The sequence below is a fragment of the Mangifera indica genome, chromosome 3, assembly GCF_011075055.1.
Source record: "Mangifera indica cultivar Alphonso chromosome 3, CATAS_Mindica_2.1, whole genome shotgun sequence".
NCBI lineage: Eukaryota > Viridiplantae > Streptophyta > Magnoliopsida > Sapindales > Anacardiaceae > Mangifera > Mangifera indica.
Window position 1 is genome coordinate 14671181 of NC_058139.1, and position 19904 is coordinate 14691084.

A 19904-nucleotide genomic window follows, 5' to 3' on the forward strand; every position below is an offset into this window, starting at 1 on the left:
TCTCACAGGTCCTGAATGTTTAAAAATATCAATTTTTCCCTTATCAATTTCTCTCTCTCCTACATGTCCAAAATGTTTAAAAACTCCCACGGGTTTCATTGTTTTAAAAATCAACATCCCCCCCTTGTGGTTCTCCATGGGTTACTATTCCAAAACTTGCAATTTTTCCTTTCCCTTAAGGTTCTCTTGTAGACCCCTCAGTGTAACTATTTGTTTAGAAAATTGCATTTTCCCTCTCTCCTTTAGTGTTGATTCAACTTGGGGGATATTTCTCAACCTTGGGATTCCTTGGGTTTGAGAAATATCCCCCACAGTGAAGTTTTGACTTCAAAATTGGATAAGTTTTCAACAAAATCTCAGTTTCCAACTACCAATTCAACAACAAATGATTGTACACTTATTTAAACACAATAACTCAAAACTAATTCATTTAAAACAAGTAAAAATCAATGCATAAAATCAATTGTTCAAATCTGAAAAACCCTAAACTAAAAAGACCCAAAATTTTAATCTAATCGGTTAAATTTTAATATAGAAATGATTTAAATAAGATAAGAGATGATTTACTCACTTTCTTCATCATTTTTGTCATCGAAAAACATCAAAAATTCCATTCAAATTGTCAAAATTCAGTGGCTTTACTTGCTTCATGGAAGACCCATCGAATTCTCTGATTTTGGGAAAAGTGGGTTGGGGAAAATTTGGGTGAGAATATGAAATTTTTTTATTCATATATAAAGACATTTCGGTTATTTTAGATAAAGAGGGCATTTATGTTTAAGTCCAGAAAAAATTAAACAATTTTACTTAAACTCTTGACATTTAGAGTAATTAATTTAATATCCCCTTTTTAACTAAGCAGGGTATATTAGCGCAATTAGTTGAAAATCTTATTAATAGTATATAATGTATTCACAATTTTCCCCTTATAAACATTTTCCTAAATATAAGTGTTTATCAAAACCTTACAAAAATTAAATATATTTAAAATTTTGGCAAAATATGAGTAGAGATGTATATTATTCAATTTGGTACAATTTGAAAGATTTTTCAAATCAAACTTAAAAAAATAATTTGAAAATTTTTTAAACTAAACTAACTCATTTTATTTTTTAAACCAAACCAAACTAAACCAAAAAAAAAATACAGATAGCTCCGATTTAAATTATGATTTGATATCATTAAAATTGTTTATTTTTAAACATATATTATTTAATAAAATTAATTAAACTATTGTTTTCTAAAATATATTATAAATATGTAAAATAAATATGAAATATATATAGAATATACATATAAAGAAAATAACTAAATAAATATAAAAAAACAAATTATACTCCTAATCGTTTATTAAAAAATTTTGTTAACTATAGTTATATTTATATATATGTATTTTAAAAAGAATATAATTTATAGTTTGATTCAGTTTGAAAATCATTCAAACCCTAATTTAAACTTAAAAAACTAGTTTAAAAATTTTTATTTTATAAATCAGTTAAAACTAAACTATATTTTTTAAATAGTTTAATTTAATTTTATTATTTGAATTGGATTATGCATTATCCTAAGTATGAGAAATACAAACTTGAAAAATTGGACATATCATTACTTAAAAGCCCATGGGCTCCGAAACAGCCCAGAACAGTGCGCTGAAGCCTGAGGCCGTAATCAATCCACCGTACCCGCTTTTTCTTTATCTCTTTTCGTTTTCTTCTTCTGTGTACAGTCTCTAGTGCTTTCTCAGTGTCTAAACAAAACCCACTCTTTTTCCCTCTCTATTTTTTTCTTAAACCCTCCGTTAATTTCCCCAATGTTTGTGCAAATCAGAGCATAGCTATTAAACCAACAAAATTTGAGGGACAAAATAAACTAAAATAAAAAATGAGTACGGTTGATAAGATGCTTATAAAAGGAATCCGGAGTTTCGACCCGGAAAACAAGAACGTCATCACCTTCTTCAAGCCTTTAACTCTGATTGTTGGCCCCAATGGCGCCGGGAAAACGGTAAAAATAACCCATTTTTAATTTGGCTTTTTATTATTTTGACTTCTGTTTGTTGAATAATTTGTGGGTTCCTATGCTTCCAGACCATTATAGAGTGCTTGAAGCTTTCTTGCACTGGAGAGTTGCCTCCCAATGCAAGGTCTGGCCACAGTTTTATTCATGATCCCAAGGTCTTATTCTTTCTCTTGGTCTCCTTTGTTACATGCATTCTTATAATGCCATTTTCTTGAATTATAATTTGTTTGGTTGTTGTGGAAACCTCGAAGGAAAACAATTAGTTGGGAATTTTAGTGTTGAGTTAAAGGAACTAAACTAGACTCAGTTGTACCTGGGTCCTTAATGAGAATATTTACTTGTATTTTTTTCAAATAATATGTGTTTCATTGCCTTTTGTTTTTTCCCATGTAACTTAATGCAGCTTATTTTTGGTCTTCTGTTTAAACTTTTCTCCGACAACACTCAACATTTATTTAAGAGGATGTTGTGCGAAAAGAGAATTGATGGATGTTAAGGAATTTATGAGAATTGATTGTGTCTTGTGGAGATCTATTTTAGGAGTTTGTTGTTCGGTTTTGCTCATATGTTTAGAAAATTATAAGAAGTAGCAATAATGAATTTTAATTCTCATTAAATCTCTAAACATTCAGATGAATGAAAAAGTGGGCTTAAAGAGTTATCACTGTTGCTTGTTTTCCGCTAATTTATCTTTTCTCTCATTGCAAGTCCAAAACAATTCAAAATTTGAGACATCTTTGTATAATGGAACTACGCAACTGTATTATGCCTTGGTTTAGTGGAGTTTTCTTTTTGAATTCTAAACACCAAATGATTCAAAAAAGATGCTATTATATTGTCTTAAATTTATGGAGTAACAGGATAGAAGATTATTAAGAGGAGACTTGATTCATTATTGTAGGTGGCTGGAGAAACAGAGACAAAAGGGCAAATTAAGCTTCGTTTTAAGACGGCTGCAGGCAAGGATGTGGTTTGCATAAGGTCATTTCAACTTACACAAAAAGCATCTAAGATGGAATACAAGGCAATTGAAAGTGTGCTTCAAACGATAAATCCTCATACAGGGGAGGCCAGTACAAGTTCTTTTGTCTCTATGCTCTTTTCAGATTTCTTTAATATGTTGATATTTCTAGTTACAGCTAAAGACTAGCAATTTTGTATTGTTTTGCAAAACTTGTTTCCTTAAATTTATGTGGAGATCAAAACAAGAAATTGAATTTTGTGTTGTCACTATGTTTTAGAAGACAACTATCATTTTCGGAAAGCAGTGTTTTGAAGTTAAAGTATTTACTCATCTGGTAAAGTTTTTGTCTTTTCTTTGTTTCAAATGACTTAGATATATGTCTTATTGTAATTACTATAGTATCTTATTAATCTTTTTGATAATTTATAGGAGTAAAAAGATAATACTTTCTGGAAATTAATAGAATATTGAATAATCTCAAACATGTATCATTATTTTTGAAATGAACTTAAAAAAGGGGAAAATAACTATGATTTGTCATTTTCTAACAAGAGTTAGACATGGAATATTTTTCAGGAAAGATTTTTAAGGTTACCAAACATATATTTCTGAAGTCTAGAATGAATAGACTTCTAACAGTTTTGATTTTTACACAAGAATGGTTAACATATATGACAAGAAAAGCCTTGTATGTGACTACAAGTTTAATATCAATGTAAAACCAACAATTTTATGGGATGATGTTTGAGTGACTCCCACCGGCTGTTGTATAGTATTAGCTGTTTTTTGAAGCTTTTGTTATAGAAACTTCTAAGGTTTGTGTTTGTGAGAATCGATTGGTCTTGAGAAACTGATAAGTTTGATGGAGAAATTTAAAAAGAAATCTTGTGTATGGTAAGGAGTTTGAACATGGTACAGTTATGCCTCCGATAAGGTTGTAAAAACTGTATGCAAACTTGAGATCCTGTTATGTGTATTATATATAGCTTACTGTGGGTTTTATATGGTCACTTATTAAGGCAAGTGGAGACAAACTAGAATTCTGTTTGGGTGGTGAGCCAATGCTTGAGGAAAAAAGGAAACATATTTTGATTGGATAATGAATTTGTTAACTTACTCTGTATTTTAAAATTACAATTGCTTGCTAAAAAGAAGGTTTTTCGTATCACCCAGATAGACACATTGAAGAGAGGAACTTCTTATTTGATGTAATTTTTAATGTAGTATTGGTTGCAAACCTGCCACTGGAGATGACAGTTAATACTTCTATAGTTTCAAGATACTTGGTTATTTCATTGTCAATTTATCAGCATTCTCTTTTACTTTTAACAAAAAAGGAGGAAAGATTTACAAGGAGGCATCTAATTTATATTGTAAAAAGAGAATGATGATAAATATATTTTTACCTTACTTTTTCCAGTGAATTTTGTGCTCTTCAAATTGTGGCTTTCATTTGATAAACTCTCTGATCGAATGAATAAATAATTTCTCTCTGTTTTTCGCTGAATTAGTATCCCTCTTAATGAGGCGCTTGCATTATTGTTTTTACTTTAAAATTTATTTTATTATATGCTGCTGCAGAAAGTTTGCCTTAGTTATAGATGTGCAGACATGGATCGGGAAATACCAGCTCTAATGGGTGTTTCAAAGGCCATTCTTGAAAATGTTATATTTGTACACCAAGACGAAGCCAATTGGCCATTGCAAGACCCCTCAACATTGAAAAAGAAGTTTGATGACATCTTTTCTGCAACCCGGTATTCTCATATTTCTGCAGGCCTTTTAGTTTTTTCCGGCAAAAAATTATGATTATTTTGAGTTTGTTACCTTTTTTTATTTTCCATACAATCAATATTTAAGGGTTTAGTGCTGGATTAAAGAAGGAAAAGTAGAGAAGAGAAACAGATTGAACAAAGATGACATGCTTCGTCCAATGAGGAGACAACCCTTTTATGCTGTCTGATAAATGTATGCATATTTAGAAAAGTTTCACCATTTGGTCTTAAAATTCAATGATTCTAATGATTTCCCACAACTCGAACCATGTTTATCTCCAAGGTCCTACCTTGGATTATAGAGAGAAAAGAATTTTAGAAAAATAAAAAAAAGAACAAAAAGATGCTTAAAGATTAATTCATTATATTTTCATGTATTTGTCCAATCAACTTTGACTTGTTTTAATGTTTTGAAACAATGTTATGGTAGCCACATCTTCAATATAATTATATATAGTTCTGTCTACAGACACAACCAGATTGTCATTTATCCATTGATTTAGCATCCAATTTTACAAACAAATTTTCACAATTTTGATGATTGATAATGCTCTATCATAGTGGGAACAAAATCCTTATAGTTGATTACTAGTAACCAGTGGGCTAAGTTAAAGGGAAAAGTTGTTGCATTGGTTCAAGCTCATCAGCCTGTTCAGCAACTTTTGATTGGTAACTAGAGTAAGCCAGTTGGTGCATTGAACCTGTTTCTGTATTCTGCATAAATTATTTTTATTATATCTAGTTATAAGAAGAATGTTTGGCTCATCTAAACTGTATCATGAGCTATTTTAGCCATAAATTTTTCTTGGTATTGGCATTATGCCTTGTAACTACATTTTTTCTATGTAACAAGCACACAACCTACATAGTTTAGAATTCTGAAATTTACCTATTAGTGACCTTACTAACTTGCATTTGAAAACCCAATTATATCCAAATTATCTAATAGTTTCAGAATTAGACCCCCATCAAGGACACCTTTTGAATATGTTAAACACAGAGCACCAACTAACCACTAATACAATAAAAATAATAATGTCAAGTATCACATTATAAAAATTGAGGAATTATATTGCCATCAGTCTTTTATATCTTCTAGGATCTTCAAAGACTTTTCCTTATTATATATTGAACTTCGTTTTTGATAGATCTGCATAGGATCCATCATACCAATTAATCAAATAGATCAAAGTAACATGTTTTTTGAGATGATTATAATCTCTTCTTTGACCAATTGCTTAAATAGAGAAGAAATAATGTGGTTTTCCTAGACTTTCATTTCTAAAATGTTTTAAAATTGAAATTTAAGAGATTGTATGCCCTCAATATCACTATAACTTATCATTAAGTTATTTGCATAGACTACAGATTAATTGTAGTTTATCTGTATGTTCTGCAAAGAACATTGGCATGTAGTACTATTGGCATCACTATAGCATTATAGGTATTCTTTAACATATTCCAAGGAATTATAGGAATGGTATAACTGCATTGAGCTGTGATGACCTTAAAAAATAGCTGAAAGATAGAAGAAATTTCCAGACATTTTCTGATTAAGAATATCCATGTCTTTCTTTGACAAGCATTCACACACATGAAATAATAAGCCTTAATATTTAATCCTAGATGGAACACAGTGGAGTGACCTAGTACTAATATTACGACAGTGCATGATTGACTGCCTATGAAATTATAGCTGTTCATTTCTCATACATATATTGTTCTGCTATAACTCTTTTTATATAATATCTTTATATTTTTCAGAGTATCTACTGTATAATATTCAATTACATTGTCATAGTTTCCCTTAATTTTGTACCAAAATGTCTACTATTGATGTTATGCTGGGTTGCCATTGTAAAGTTTAAACAGTTACTTTTCTAGATTTCTCTCCTTTAGTTATAATCACTTTAACAGGGTTTAGAAACAGATTACTTGCATGACGTTCTTTTTTAGATAGAAAGGTATTTCACAATTAAAGGCCTTCCAAGATGTCCTTTATATGTGGCTTTTATTGTTTTCCTCTTCACTACAGTTTGAAGTTTTTAGATTCTTACTGTTGTTTTGTTTAAATAAATTTCTGATTACCGTATGCAAAACAGGTATACAAAGGCTTTGGAGGTCATTAAAAAACTTCACAAGGATCAGAATCAAGAGATAAAGACTTACAAGCTGAAACTGGAGAATCTTCAGACCTTAAAAGATGCTGCATATAAGGTTTTCGTTTTGCCTTTTCCTTTCTTCTCTTGATTGTTAGAAAATTATTGTAATGCATATATTTATATTAGTGAAACAATTAATGGGTTTCTTGCTGGTTCATAACATAAGAAATTGAAAAATAGAGTTGTGGTGTCTTCACTATACAATTTTTCAGTTTGGCTTATCGGAAGTGTTCTGTTCACAGTATCAATTTTATTGTTGGTTCATTTTAAGAAGAGAGAATTGGGGAATGGATGAACTTGGTTTCATTTGCTGTGCTTTAGTCAAAGATCTTTATTGGTTTAGCTGGTACTAGTGACAATTTAGGACATGAACACATCATAATCTTTGCTCTTTAGTTGTTACCACATGCAAATACGTATGCCTTGCACTCTAGTCAAAGATGAAGTTTGCTCTTCTAGTCCATTATGGACACTGGCTGTATTAGTTGTGATACTGCATTCTTTTCCTTTTAGCTGTCAGGACTGTTATATTTTTACTGAGCAGAATTTGCTGTAAAGTTTTGTGATAAAAATATCCGAAAGCTCCTGAAAGAGAACTTTTATACTCTCCTTTTATCTTTCTTTTTCTACTTCTTATTTGTTTTCTTTTTTTGACTGTGAATTTTCAGTTTAGTTTGTAGACTCAAGACACTAGGTCTCTTCCTTCTCTTTTAGCTAGGTTTTTTAGGCACACAAGTTGCCAATATTTCAACTGCTAGCTTTATGTTCTTCAATCTTGCTGATGTTCTTTTCTAGTTGCGAGCTGCTGCAGTCTCATTTTTTATTTTTATTTTCGGTCGAAGTACATAACTTTTTGCAGTGGCATTATTTATCCATGTAACCTGATTATGTTTAATATTCATTGTACTGCAACTTTAGTGAGGTTGTCTTTGTACAGCTGCGCGAAAGCATTTCTCAAGATCAAGAGAAAACAGAATCCTTGAAAAGTCAAATGCAGGAGCTCGAAAGAAACATCCAAGTTGTGGATGCTAAAATTCATCATACTGAAACAACACTGAAAGATTTGCGTAAACTACAGGACCAGATATCAACTAAAACTGCTCAAAGGAGCACTTTGTTTAAGGAGCAACAGAAACAGTATGCAGCTCTTGCTGAGGAAAATGAAGGTAAATCAATACACATCATGGGATAATTTTGTTTCAGCTTTTGCAGTTATTTTTTGATGGATGCCTGCACACATGTATGCATTATTTGTGTTTTTATAAATTGTTGTGCCTTCTATTCTGTATAGAGCATTTATATGCTGCATGTGTGAAACCACTCTCTAGTTTGTTGTGTTTGGCAGCATAAAATTTTCCTTTTTTCTGTTGGTCAGATACCGATGAAGAATTGAGGGAATGGAAAACCAAGTTTGAAGAAAGAATAGCAATTTTAGAGAATAAAATTAGCAAACTGGAGAGAGAAATAAATGACAAGGAAACAGAAAGTTCTTTCCTGAAGCAGAGTATAAATGATTGCATATGGGAGATTAGCAAGCTTCAGACAGAAGCTGAAGTAATACCGATTTATATGAACATTTGATAATCTAAACGTTGTCCAAAATTAATTTATAATCTGATTCAAGCTCACTTTCTTTTCCTTTTTCCTTTAGGCTCATATTTCCTTGAAGAATGAAAGGGATTCCACCATTCAGAAACTATTCGCAAGATATAATTTAGGGTCTCTTCCAGATGCACCATTCAGTATTGAAGCTTCTTTGAACCTCACTAATCGTATAAAGTCAAGGTTAATGGATCTTGAGAAGGATTTGGAAGATAAAAAGGTGGATTTGGCTGTTTTATGCATGGTTCTCCATTTTTAATAGGATTTTGAATATTAGAATTTTTGAATCTTTCACCTATGGTCCTTTACAAATTTCTATTGATCAGTTTGATAACAACTATAATGAGGGGCATTGATTATTTCAGAAGTCAAATGAACAAGAACTTAAGACAGCATGGGAAAGCTACATGGATGCAAATGATCGTTGGAAGAATATTGAGGCTCAAAAACAAGCTAAAATGGAAATTAAGGTGGACTTCAAGAATGCATGTTATACCGACTCAATATTAATTTTTGCATGTTCCAAAGTGGTGATTGAAATTTTGGTTTTATACAGAGTCGTATTTTGAAACGCATTGGGGAGAAGGAAAATGAACGTGATTCATTTGAACTTCAAATATCTAATGTCAATCTTTCTCACATCGATGAGAGGGAAAATTACATGGTGAATTTCCCTTCTTAAGTGTCTTGCTTGGTTGACTGCCTTCATTTAAGAAGTGACACTAAGCCATAATGCAAGTATTTTCTCCTTTTTGCATATTTTTGTATTTTGACAGCGAATTGAGGTTGAGAGAAAGACTAATCAGCTTGCTGAAAGAGAATTTGAATTAAACATACGCCAGAAGCAGAGTGAACTGTTTGGCATAGAGCAAAATCTCAAGGCTTTAAATCGAGAGAAAGACATAATGGCTGGTGAGTCTGAGGACAGAGTGAAGCTGTCTCTGAAGAAGGCAGAGTTGGAGACTCACAAGAAGAAACATAAAAGGATGTAATTTTGCATCATTTGATTTATCAGCTTTTATTTTATTCTATACTATTATTATTACATGTATGGAAATTTTTTTAACTATTTCTTATTTGTTTTACCCAGAATTGATGAGTACAAGGATAAAATCAGAGGAGTGCTTAAAGGGAGGCTTCCTCCTGACAAGGATTTGAAAAAGGAAATTACTCAAGCCCTAAGGTGGTTATGGTTATTACTTTTCTATATAATGATGTGCTATGATGATTTGAATATGTGTTCCTGACAGTCCCTGTGTTTGTGTCATTTTTCTATTGTATTTCACACTTGCTTTTGTCTAGCACAAAATTCAAAGTGGCAAGATTCATTTAAGTTATTATTGACCTATAAGCTTTAGATATGCAAATGCCGACAATAGTATTTAATCATAACGCACCCCTTCATGCATTAGGCATATGAAACCATCACAGACAGAAAATTAGAACAACAAACACAGACACAATTTGCATCAAGGGAATTTGAACACAAGACCATTTGGTCAATCCTGATTTGATACCTTGTTAGTTCACCACTTGACATAAAAGTTTAAGTTTATGGATATGAGCTCAACGATAGTATCTCTCTAAAAGCAGTTGTTGATTGCATTGCTTATATTTTGTTTGTTGCTTATTTCCAAGACAAAATTTCCAATCATTTTGTTGTTGAGAATGAGATAAATTACATTTAATTAGCTAGCTCATTTTATAGTTCGGTTGGCATGGTCTAGGATTTGAACTCTTAGATATGCCTATGCCATAATAAATATAAGAAACACTGAGTTATTCCTCATTACAGTATACATGCTATTCATAATTGTGAGCTAAGCCAGATTTGGTTTGATATTTGAAACTGCTTGTGTCCTTAAATGGTTCTTTGTTATTTTATATTCATTCCAGTTATCTACTCCATATATGTTCATTTGTATCAATTTTATTCCTATGTCATGGCTTTATAGGTTTTATCATTTCATAGGTCAGAAGTGCTTGGCAAGGTTAAGAAATGTGTTTGTACCTTGCTTTTGTTCAATACTTATTTTCAATAAGTGTTATGAGTTTTTCGTCACATTGACTCTTTTCCCAGTGCAGGGCTCTTGTAATGGAGTTTGATGATTTGAGCTCAAAATCCCGTGAAGCTGAGAAGGAAGTAAACATGTTGCAGATGAAAATACAAGAAGTTAATAATAACCTGTCCAAACATCGCAAGGATGTCGACTGTGAGTATCCTCTTTTATCGTGAATGAAGTTATTTTATATATTGTAGCTTTTCTCACATTTGAAGCTTTGGCCATGAGAGCTCTATTACTCATGAACATCAGCTATATTGCTAGGTTCTTGGTCACAATGCAGCAGCAGCATTGCATCCTTGCTTCAAATAATTATATAATTTATTGAACATTGTTCTCTCTATTTAGGAGAAATTGTTGGTTGATATTGTGACTTACAATGTCAGCAATCTTGTTCTTTATTTTTTGTTTCTCACCTTCGTTGCTAACCCATTGAATTTCAATTGTTTCCTTTACAGGACTTAATTTTTTTTCTTGTTTCTGCAGCAAAGAAGAGATTTATTGAGTCCAAACTCCAGTCCATGAATCGGGAATCTTTCACCATTGATTCTTATCCAAAAGTCTTGGATTCGGCTAAGGATAAAAGAGATGTTCAGAAAAGGTTTTTGGTTTTGACTTTAGAAATGACATGACTGGGTAAAGGTAAAATCTCATTTGTTGTTGATATGAAGTGGCTAATGCTATATTTGTGCATTACCTGCAGTAAGTACAACATTGCAGATGGTATGCGGCAGATGTTTGATCCTTTTGAAAGGGTTGCCCGTGCTCATCATGTTTGCCCTTGCTGTGAGCGTCCATTCTCTGCTGAAGAGGAAGATGACTTTGTTAAAAAGGTTGGTGTAATTTGTTATTGAATCTTTACAGCACATTGTGCATCAGTGTACTCCACATACTTTGTCATTGTATTTCATGATTTTTGGTCTTTCATTGGCTGCCTGTAAACATTTTGGCATCTTTGATATCTTTTAGTTGTTTTCCAAGCTGGCTGAATTTTATCTTGTGATTTTCAGCAAAGAGTAAAGGCAGCAAGTTCAGCTGAGCACATGAAAGTATTGGCTGTGGAGTCCTCAAATGCTGATTCTTATTTTCAGCAGGTGGACAAACTTCGTATGGTTTATGAAGAATATCTCAAAATTGACAAGGAAACAATCCCTCTTGCTGAGAAGAATCTGCATGAGCTAACTGAAGAGCTGGATCAGAAGTCACAAGCTTTTGATGATGTTAGTATCAGTTCTGCAACACATAACTTTTTCATGCATCTTAGATGTTGATACAAGAGTTTCAAATTTATAATCACCAAGTTCTTTCCTGAGTTAGTTCTTTCATTTATGATTAAAAATGTATTCCTGCCTGTTTTCCTCTTAATGTCAGATTTTGAGAGGTTAAATGAGTAGGGTCATGTCACAGTGAAAGTTTCCATATAAAGCAAGACCACAAAAAGTCTGCACACCATAGTTTACTCATGACTGTGATTATTAGTAATAAAGTGTGCATGAAATCATCACATTGCCTTGATGACAAAAAAAAAAAAAAAATTGCCGGCATCTTTCTGGCTTTGGATAAGTTTAAAAGGGGTATTTTTATCATTTGATTTGAACTGTCATCATAAAATATGGTTAAGAATAAGCAAGATTGGTATGGACTTTTTGGATTTAGACCGTAAACTCTTAATAAAGGAAAGAACATTGAAGTCAGGAACCAGTTTGAAGGACTACTGATGAGTATGGGAATGCATATAAGCTATATGGACTTGGACCATGCTGACTGAGACATTTCTCATTTACATTGTAGACCTGTGCTGTGAATGTTTTACTCCTGTTTGGGTTCAGTATGCATGTGGCATGAGCAATGAAGCACATGAGGAGCAGCTTTTAAGGTTATATAGATCAAGTGAATGGATCAGGTCATGGTCCCTAAGATCTAAGGAAGATGTGCCTTACGGAAGGAAAATTGTGAAGAACTGTGTGCTGCCAACCAAAAATTGCTGAAATTAGTTTCTGTTTAGTTTTGTTGTTAATAGTTTAAGTATGCAGCGTAATTAAGATTAAAAATAATAATTTTGGTGTATATTTCTTTTGCTTCCCTCTATTTTTCTATGTTTTTCATTCTGCAAATTCTGTGTGGTCATGGTCTCTTTTTATACAGTAGTGGGTCTGAGGAGTTCAGGATTTAAAACCTTTTCACTGTGAATTCAAGTATAATTTCCTGTTGCATTATATTGATCAAATGTCTATAATATGATGTATGTGGTTTAGCTAAGTTTGACAATGTGTTAAATGCTCCAAATGTAGGTGTTAGGCATTTTAGCTCAAATAAAGGCTGATAAGGAATCAGTTGAAGCCTTGTTGCAACCTGTTGAAACTGTTGACAGACTCTTCCAAGAAATTCAAACTTGGCAAAAGCAAGTTGATGATTTGGAGTACATGCTTGATTCTCGAGGACAAGGTGTTAGAACCATGGAGGAAATTCAGACAGAGATAAATGGTTTGCAGAGCACAAAGTATGCTACTTCAAACTTACTCACCGACTACATAATTGTATGATTTATTTCAGATATAAGAATCTCAAGTGATTAGTTAGAGCATGAACTTTGTACATTATATGATCTAAACTATTAATTTCTGTCATTTATATTATTTTTATAGCTTTTAGCTTTAATTTTTATAGCCCAGCTGTTAATAGGTTTCCAGCTGCGTCTAAAATAGGTGTAAGGCATCCAGGATTATCTGAGTCACCCGTAGGTTTAATTATCTTGTTGTACATACTATAATGCATATTTACGACTAGCAATTTATGCTTTCCTATTCTAATTTAATTGTTTCATTTTTTTCTATAATCTTTCTCCTGTTCTGTGTTTCTCGTCTGGTAGAGATGGTTTGCATAATGAACTGGAGAAGTTAAGGGATGAACAAAGATACATGGAGAATGATTTGTCAAACGTTCAAATAAGGTGGCACACTCTGAGGGAAGAAAAAGTTAAAGCAGCAAATACATTGCGGGATGTTAAAAAGGCAGAAGAAGAGTTGGAGCGATTGGTTGAGGAAAAAATTCAAGTTGAACTTGATGAGAAGGTAGTCTGTTCTTCCAAGATATTTTATTGTTACTTTTTCTGGTTATCAATGTCATTTGCCTGCAGATAAATGATTGTAATGCAATTGGGGTTTGCTTTAGCATTTATAGTCATGCTTCAGGAAATGTATTTGTTATGGGATTTGATAGGTTCTGCTGATTCACAATGTGCAATTTTGGGTTTATAAATAATTGTCTGAAGTGAATAGTAGAACTTTCTTTTTCTCTTAAGTGGAGTGATGTGTTTCAATAAGTTTATTCAGAATATTCTCTATATACATTCTTGTACTCCATTTGTCAACTTCTCATACCCATCACCAAATAACTCTGGTAAAAGGACTATATTTAGTTTGAGCATATAAACTCAGCTGTCTAGAGGAAAAATTTATGATGTTGGTTTTGCCATTAAGGTTTCAGTAAATGGTACACATGATGGCTGCAGTGATAATGTAGGCTAGGTTTTTGTGATCGTTTAACTCCAGAATATTTTAATAGATAGCTTGAGGTTGTTTTGTCCTTAGAGTTATGAACTCTCAACTGAATCTTTTGTCCAGAGATTATTGCAATTAATATTAGTTTACCGTGTTTAACTTTCCTCATTGAGTGAGTTATATTGTCTTTTTCAAGAATTGAAGTGCTAGGCTGAAAAAGCAAGAGTCAGTGTTAGATAGGCTGTAATAATTATTTCGCTTTTTGGAAAAAATTTAATAGCTTAGCTTGTTCATCGAGGCATTTCCCTTTTTTGTGATTTTTATTTTAAAAATCTGGTAAGTTTCTTCAAGTACATGGTCATATTTGTTCATTTACATGAAAGAATTTGGTTTGATCAATGATAACATGATCCCCTATAATAAACTCATGTTGTCAACTGTGTATCACAGATAATCTTCACATTTGTACATGGCTTTAGTTAAAATATTAATAGCATTCTACCTGTGCATCAACCTGCAAAATTCGTTGTTTAGTTTATCATTGTTGTTCTTATTTTTTGTTAGGAACCACTTATAATTAGTCAGCTGAATAAACATAAGTTAAGATTATTATGAATTATGATCAATCAAATCTAGATCTTAAGCTTCCTGGAAAACTTGCATCCTGAAGAAGCTAAAGTCCTCAGAATGGGTACTTTGTTATTAATTTTCAGGATTAACTCCTGATTGATCCATTTTCAGTACTTTTATATTGTGAATTTTTCAATTTGAAATATTGTAAGATAATGACGTTGATATAGTGAGATAGTAGATGATTGTATGATGTATGTATAACTGAAGTTTAGACTTACATATTGGAAAATATGTACTTACATCTTTTTATGGCCAATAACTATTATTCCATCTGTCTCAAAATTTTTGGTCCTTTAATAAGTTATTTGGCATTTGCACCCTTAGGTTTTGAAACTTAGCTTTATCTTGATCTGAATTGTATCAAAACATAGTAATTATAATAATAGTTGCTGCATGCATAACAAGTTTATGGTAGTCAATCAATTGCTTGACCTCTAGTGAGATTTATGTTGCTATTGTAATGCCATTTCTGGATAATACTTATTTCAGATGAAATAATTATACGTTGAGTTACTTCCTCTGACATTAAACTTAAGAGTGGTTTCACTAGTAATAAATTTAAGAGTTGAGGAGGTAAAATACAAATAATACTTGCAGAAGATGTGTTGATCAAGTTTGACAGTATTTCTAGTCAATGTTTATTGCTTCCCCTCTCTTGTTCATATTACTTTTGTCAAGCCTATTTCAGTTTAACTATATTGATATGTTTCCATTTTAGATTTTGCAAACTTAAGTATACTACCAATAGTTGAAAATTTCATGCTGGACAGTGTTCTTTGATTTCTGCCTGTTCCATATCATTTTCAGAAGCCTGCTTTAGTATAACAATATTTATGTATTTATTGTGTTGATTTTTGGAACTTAAATTATACTACCTTTAGTGTTGATTATCTGTGTCAATCATTTTGTTATTTTACCTAAATATAAAAGCGGTGATTTTTCATGTTTCATATATGGACTGTGCATTTTGTTAGTATAAGATCGAGTTTGTACTGGAGTAGCCAGCACATTTCTCGTTGTTTTTGTTATTATTTGTCAATTCGTTAAATCCTTAAATCAATCAGCCAATCTTCTTTGAGTATAGAAATCTCATCATATGAGTAAAAATCAAGTGGAGTTGAAGTCTAAATATTTACAGCAATAAGTTCTATTTTAAAATTTTTTAAGCTTTGTTATTTGTTTTGGCTTTTCTATCTACACTTAGTGTTGCTTCATTGATGTTAAACTTTATTTTGTTTTTATAGTTGTAATGCAATATCCTTGTTGATTTTTCAGCATTTATCAGAGGCGCTTGGTCCTCTATCCAGGGAGAAAGAGAAATTTTTGAGTGACTACAACAATTTGAAAGTCAAACTTAATCAAGAATATGAGGAGCAGGCTGAGCAAAAAAGAAACTACCAACAGGAAATCGAGACACTGCTTAAAACTACTTCTAAGATTAAAGAGTATCTTGCTGACTGACTTCAGGATTTATATGTGAGGTTCTTGAATGCCAAATATATTTATCATCAATATTGACTTTCAGGTATTATGATTTGAAGAAAGGTGATAAGTTAAAGGAACTGCAAGAAAAGAAATCTTCATTGGAATTGCAACTTCGAAATTGTGATACTAGAAAGCAGGAGATTTTGGTTGATCTGAACAAAAGCAAAGACTTGATGCGGAATCAAGATCAGCTAAGAAGAAATATTGAGGACAATTTGAATTACAGGAAGACAAAAGCTGAAGTTGATGAACTTAGTTCTGAGATTGAATCACTGGAAGAGGAAATATTGAAAATTGGAGGGGTTTCAGCTGTTGAATCCAATCTGACAAAGATCTCTCAAGAAAGGGAAAGACTTCTTTCAGAGGTATTTATGATCCCTGTTGACTTTATTTTTTCCTATTTGTTCAACTCATATCGTCAATATTGTTTGTTTATAGCAATGATGGCATTGTTTCTGGCCATTTCCACAGGATAGAAATGTAAATAACAAATTGGTTTAAAAAATGAGTGTTAGGACACAGACTTATTTTATAAATTATAATGAGCACTTTCTGAGTTTTTAGCTTTTGCATGGTATCATTGGTGATTGTTGATGTAACAAACTAATATAATTTGGTCAAGTCCAATGGCTAGAATGGACTTAAAGAAATTTTGCTGCTGGAAGATCAAAATATTTATGTGGCTTGACGCTTGTTAGACCAGAGGGGAGATGTTTTTTCTTTTTGAATCATCTTCACTAATGCACTTTTTATGTTTATATATTCCACTACTCATCCCTTGTGATGCTATTATATGTCAAACCTTTGTTTTTGATTCACAATCCTATTTAAAGAAAGCTAAATTATGGATTTTGTTTTCTCAACAGTTAAACAGGAGCCAGGGAACGATGTCTGTTTATCAGAGCAATATTTCAAAGAACAAAATTGATCTTAAGCAGGCACAATATAAAGACATTGACAAACGATACTTTGATCAGCTAATCCAACTTAAGGTGGGTGACAGTTCCAATTTCTTAATGGTCATCATTATTATCACTGTTCCATTTTGTTATTTGGCTTGAAAATTTATGGCAGACAACAGAGATGGCAAACAAGGACCTGGACAGATACTACAATGCACTTGACAAGTAAGCTATTAAAAATATTTTAGATGCCATTTGTTCTTGGTGTCATCTATCTTAATTTATTTACATTTCAAATTTCTCCTCAATTTACTCATTTTATAAATGTGGTTGTGTTCTCCGTTACCATTGTTTGTTTGACACTATATATCCATTGAACTTCTGTATATATCTAAAAAATTCTACGATTTAGAATGTCCTTGTTATTAGTTTGGTTCTCAGTGAATCCAACTAAAGAGGCTTTAAAATCTTTCGGTTTGACTCTTGCAATATCACTTATTTGTTGCTGGCCTTATTCTGGATCCAGTAATATTGATCTTTTGATCTAAACCTTGTAGAGCACTCATGCGCTTCCACACAATGAAAATGGAGGAAATAAATAAAATAATAAGGGAACTGTGGCAGCAAACATACAGAGGACAAGACATAGACTACATTTGCATTCATTCAGATTCTGAAGGTGCTGGGACTCGTTCTTACAGCTACAGGGTAATGGAAACAATTTTTTCCTTGTTTCTGTTTTTTGTCATCGTATGTACAAATATATTACTGTTATATCCTTAAAATCCTATGTAGGTTCTCATGCAGACTGGTGATGCTGAGCTGGAAATGAGAGGAAGATGCAGTGCTGGTCAGAAGGTGAGTAATTATTATATTCACCTAATTTGAGAGAAACTTAACACAATGAATCAGTTCTAAAGTGCCATTATTATGTTGGTTTCAGGTCCTTGCTTCCCTGATCATACGATTAGCATTAGCTGAGACTTTTTGCCTCAATTGCGGAATACTAGCATTGGATGAACCAACCACAAACTTGGATGGTCCAAACGCAGAAAGTCTTGCAGCAGCTCTCCTTAGGTATGAATCAGTTATATCTTTTCAGCTGTATAAGAAGTTATTTCAGCATTTACATATACCCATCTTTGTGTTATCATACTTTCGTCAGAATTATGGAAGACAGAAAAGGCCAGGAAAACTTTCAACTAATAGTAATTACTCACGATGAGCGTTTTGCTCAACTTATTGGTCAACGGCAGCACGCAGAAAAATATTATAGGGTCACTAAAGATGATCAGTAAGCTACTTGTTTATGCTTCTTTTTATTTTTATTGTTATTTTTTGCCAGTGTTGTATTTCAACTTATAACTTTTTTGAATCTTTTTATCTTAATCTTTTCAGTCAGCACAGTATAATTGAAGCCCAGGAGATTTTTGATTGAAGATTTTATATACAAGTTTCATGTGAATGCTCTGTTTCAAGGTGCTAAATGACATTGGAGGTTTTGTTTGTGTTTAGCACAAGCCCCGAAGGCAGTTCATGTGTAAACTTGTATTGTGAGGATTTAATTAGTTAATACAAGTTCAGGGACAACATTGAATACAATCAATTAAAAAGGCAAAATCATTACCGTTCAGCCGTTGTTTTGTTTTGTATTTTTGTTATTATCCTTATAGGGTTTGTTTGACACAACACACCGGATTGTATTTTGTTGATTGTATTGTACAGAATTGTATTACCTCAGATGGGATTAAGATTTGTACTATGTTTGTATAATATTGCACTGGATTGTATATCTCAATCTAAAAAATCATGAACATATATTCTATATCTCAATCTAAAAAATCATGAACATCTATCAAAGTGGATAAGATTATTTCTATAAATGAACAAATCTTTATTTTTCGCTTAAAATCAATCAATTAACTTAACCATATCAATTTCTAAACTCTTATTTGTAGATCCATGGTCTTTAAAACACAAAGTTAAATAAGAGAGATCATTACTTTCCATTATTAAGATTAATCTTAAGATGAAAACAAAGTAATATGAGATAGTTTCTGCAAATCATGGTACAAAATTTATGATAAATGTTTGTATTAATGTAATTATATAAGGTTTGTAGGTTTTTGAAAAAATTATGGATTTTAGTTTCACAGGCTAAATTTGATTGGTTTAATTGTTGTTTTGGTAATTTAGTTATGAATGTGATTGAAATTAAAGAGAAAATGAATGTACTTATATGAGATTGAATTAATATTTAGGTAAACTAGGTTGTATAGATGAATTATTGACTAGATTCAGATAGTTCAACTATGTTACTAGGTCATGTAAAATAGTTAATCTTAAAAAAAAAAAAAAAAAACCTATGAACTAGAAATAAATAGAATAGCCCTTCTCAACCTCAAATTTTAAACCCTAAGCCTAAGCAAGGAGTTGTTTGATTGATGTTAAAGAAAAATTATCTTGGTAATTTATATTTTATAACTTATATTACTTTATTTAGTTTATAAGTAATAAAATATTATAATAATTTTTCATTACTAATAGTTATGTGGGTGATAATATAAGGGTAATCTTATTACCACCTCCATTTTAGGTATTAAGAAAATTACTAAAGTAATTTTGATTTTGTTATAATTTTATTTTTATTAATTTTTAAGATAAAAATACTCTCATTTTTAATTAATATAACAAGTAATATAAAAAACATTTAAAAGTGATTATAATTAAAAATATTTAAGTAAAATAACATTTTGATATTCGTTTATTACATCTAACTAAACTATCTTGATATTTTTT

The 19904-nt window shown here is 31.7% G+C and overlaps 1 protein-coding gene across 3 annotated transcripts; it reads left to right on the forward strand.

Moving 5' to 3' along the window:
- The first annotated feature begins 1710 nt into the window (after positions 1-1710).
- On the forward strand, positions 1711-18895 carry LOC123211792 (DNA repair protein RAD50). Of its 3 annotated transcripts, XM_044630689.1 has the most exons (27): positions 1711-2004; positions 2088-2174; positions 2921-3088; positions 4565-4740; positions 6861-6975; positions 7858-8086; positions 8296-8474; positions 8572-8742; positions 8888-8992; positions 9079-9186; positions 9299-9510; positions 9613-9705; positions 10608-10735; positions 11072-11186; positions 11289-11418; positions 11596-11805; positions 12877-13085; positions 13455-13656; positions 15994-16163; positions 16244-16568; positions 17070-17195; positions 17278-17330; positions 17663-17813; positions 17901-17963; positions 18049-18182; positions 18271-18399; positions 18504-18895. In XM_044630689.1, the coding sequence occupies exons 1-27, from the start codon at positions 1882-1884 to the stop codon at positions 18541-18543; spliced, it is 3951 nt and encodes a 1316-aa protein (XP_044486624.1). In that variant the 5' UTR covers positions 1711-1881; the 3' UTR covers positions 18544-18895. The 3 variants fall into 3 exon arrangements, with proteins under 3 accessions (XP_044486624.1, XP_044486625.1, XP_044486626.1); XM_044630690.1 differs by lacking the exons at positions 1711-2004; positions 2088-2174; positions 2921-3088 and adding an exon at positions 3120-3317; XM_044630691.1 differs by lacking the exons at positions 1711-2004; positions 2088-2174; positions 2921-3088; positions 4565-4740 and adding an exon at positions 4933-4951.
- The last annotated feature ends 1009 nt before the right edge of the window (positions 18896-19904 follow it).

Bases quoted from the DNA above. Each gene is read 5' to 3' on its own strand.
- LOC123211792 (XM_044630689.1), top strand. From the start codon at position 1,882: ATGAGTACGGTTGATAAGATGCTTATAAAAGGAATCCGGAGTTTCGAC. The intron at 8,993-9,078 runs GTGGACTTCAAG...GGTTTTATACAG, and splicing joins AAGCTAAAATGGAAATTAAG to AGTCGTATTTTGAAACGCAT. The intron at 9,187-9,298 runs GTGAATTTCCCT...GTATTTTGACAG, and splicing joins ATGAGAGGGAAAATTACATG to CGAATTGAGGTTGAGAGAAA.